The 2,108-nt window shown below is 42.3% G+C and overlaps 1 protein-coding gene across 1 annotated transcript; it reads left to right on the top strand.

The window, feature by feature from the left end:
• The first annotated feature begins 322 nt into the window (after window positions 1-322).
• On the top strand, window positions 323-1,282 carry LOC138384139 (olfactory receptor 52H1-like). Its single transcript, XM_069469413.1, has one exon. It carries the CDS (start codon window positions 335-337, stop codon window positions 1,280-1,282), a length of 948 nt encoding a protein of 315 aa, XP_069325514.1. The 5' UTR covers window positions 323-334.
• The last annotated feature ends 826 nt before the right edge of the window (window positions 1,283-2,108 follow it).

Here is a 2,108-nt window from a genome sequence, read left to right as displayed (position 1 = left end):
ATGAAGAGTGTGGCCAGTATGGAAGGCTTCCTGGAGAAGTTGTGTGACCTACTGCGGGTGGCCAAGAGAAAGAAGTTTTCTTTAGATAGACTAACTGTACATCCAGATGTGTCTGTGACAATCTTGGTTTTTGCAAGTTGTTGCCATTATTATTAATTTCAACCTTCAAGTGGGGCTTCCAATGGGTCCCACTGAATGCTAAATTATATGGTCACTCTGTCTTTAGGAGTCAATAATGATGACTGGCTGGAAATGACAGTGACTCAAATTTCTTTAACTATTCTTTACCACCTTCTGTCTCCAGGACCTGAGACTGGTGCCATCTTGGTCTGCCATGATCATTTTCAACTTGAGCAGTTATAACCCAGGACCCTTCATTCTGGTGGGGATCCCAGGGCTGGAGCAATTCCATGTGTGGATTGGGATTCCCTTCTGCATCATCTACATAGTAGCAGTCACGGGAAACTGCATCCTTCTCTACCTCATTGCAGTGGAGCGTAGCCTTCATGAACCCATGTTCTTCTTTCTCTCCATGCTGGCCATGACGGACCTCATGTTGTCCACAACCACTATGCCTAAAACACTCAGTATCTTTTGGCTGGGGGCTCGAGAAATCACATTCCCAGGGTGCGTTACACAAATGTTCTTCCTCCACTATAGCACTGCCGTGGATTCAGCCATTCTGATGGCCATGGCATTTGATCGCTATGTGGCCATCTGTTCTCCCTTGAGGTACACCACCATCTTGACCCCCAAAACCATCATCAAGATTGTCATGGGCATTGCCTTTCGAAGCTTCTGCATCATCCTGCCTGCGGTATTTTTGCTAACACGCCTGTCTTTTTGCAGGACACGAATCATACCCCACACATACTGTGAACATATAGGTGTTGCCCGGCTCGCCTGTGCTGATATCTCCATCAACATCTGGTTCGGCTTTTGTGTTCCCGTCATGACAGCCATCTCAGATGTGATTCTCATTGCCTTATCTTACACCTTCATCCTCTGTGCTGTCTTTCGCCTCCCTTCCCGAGATGCCCGCCAGAAGGCCCTTGGCACCTGTGGTTCCCATGTCTGTGTCATCCTCATGTTCTATACACCTGCCTTTTTCTCCATCCTTGCCCATCGCTTTGGACACAATATCTCCCACACTTTCCACATCATGTTTGCCAACCTGTACATTGTTATCCCACCTTCACTCAACCCCATTGTGTATGGAGTGAAGACTAAGCAGATCAGAGATAAGGTCATACTTTTGTTTTCTACTAAGGGCATGGAATGATGTTCCATTGGGCAATGGGAAAGGCAGGATAAGTTTGTAGTGCACAGAAATGTAGCAGGAATGAAGAATCAAATGCTATTTAAAGAGAGAACTGCTTACAGATGATTTTGTGCCCCAAGTAAGTGTCATGATCTATATGACAGAGATGTTTCTATGTATAAAATATCCTTGAGGACCTCTTTGTTTCTGGAACATGGGGATGTATAAGATATGATCATGTGATCAGGAAGGAGGTGAAACAGGCAGCTGAGTTACTCAAAACGGAAAGGGAATAAAATTTGGAAATTGTGATTTTCAGCTATAATGAGCGATATGGTGTTATGTAGTGTGGTTCTCTACTAAAATTTTAAATAATTTATTTTTAGTTATTTTTATAATGTTTAAGTGACAAATAAAAATTTCACATATTTATGTGGAACAATGTGATGTTATTAAATGTGTATACATCATGGAATGATTAAATCAGGCTAATTAACATATCCATCTCCTCACACACATATCATTTCTTTGTGGTGAGGTGATTTAAAATCTACTCTTAGCAATTCTGACGTACACGGTACATTATTTTTAACTATAGTAGCCACATTGTACGATAATAGATCACTAGAACTTATGATCTTTTCTACCTGAAATTTTGACCCCTTAGAGTAACATCTCCTCTTTCCCCATCTGCTTCCTGCCCCCTCTGTCTGGTAACCACAATTCCACTGTCTACTTCTATGTGAACTCTAGTTATATAAAATTAAGACAATCCGGGAATAGGAGGGGATTCTACTTTCTGTGCTGCCTTGCTAAAAACACTCACAGATACCAGGAGATTTTCTGG

The sequence above is a fragment of the Eulemur rufifrons genome, chromosome 6 (assembly GCF_041146395.1).
Source record: "Eulemur rufifrons isolate Redbay chromosome 6, OSU_ERuf_1, whole genome shotgun sequence".
Taxonomy (NCBI): Eukaryota; Metazoa; Chordata; class Mammalia; order Primates; family Lemuridae; genus Eulemur; species Eulemur rufifrons.
The sequence above is the reverse complement of the archived record's forward strand: the minus strand, read 5'-3'. Positions and strand labels throughout refer to the sequence as shown.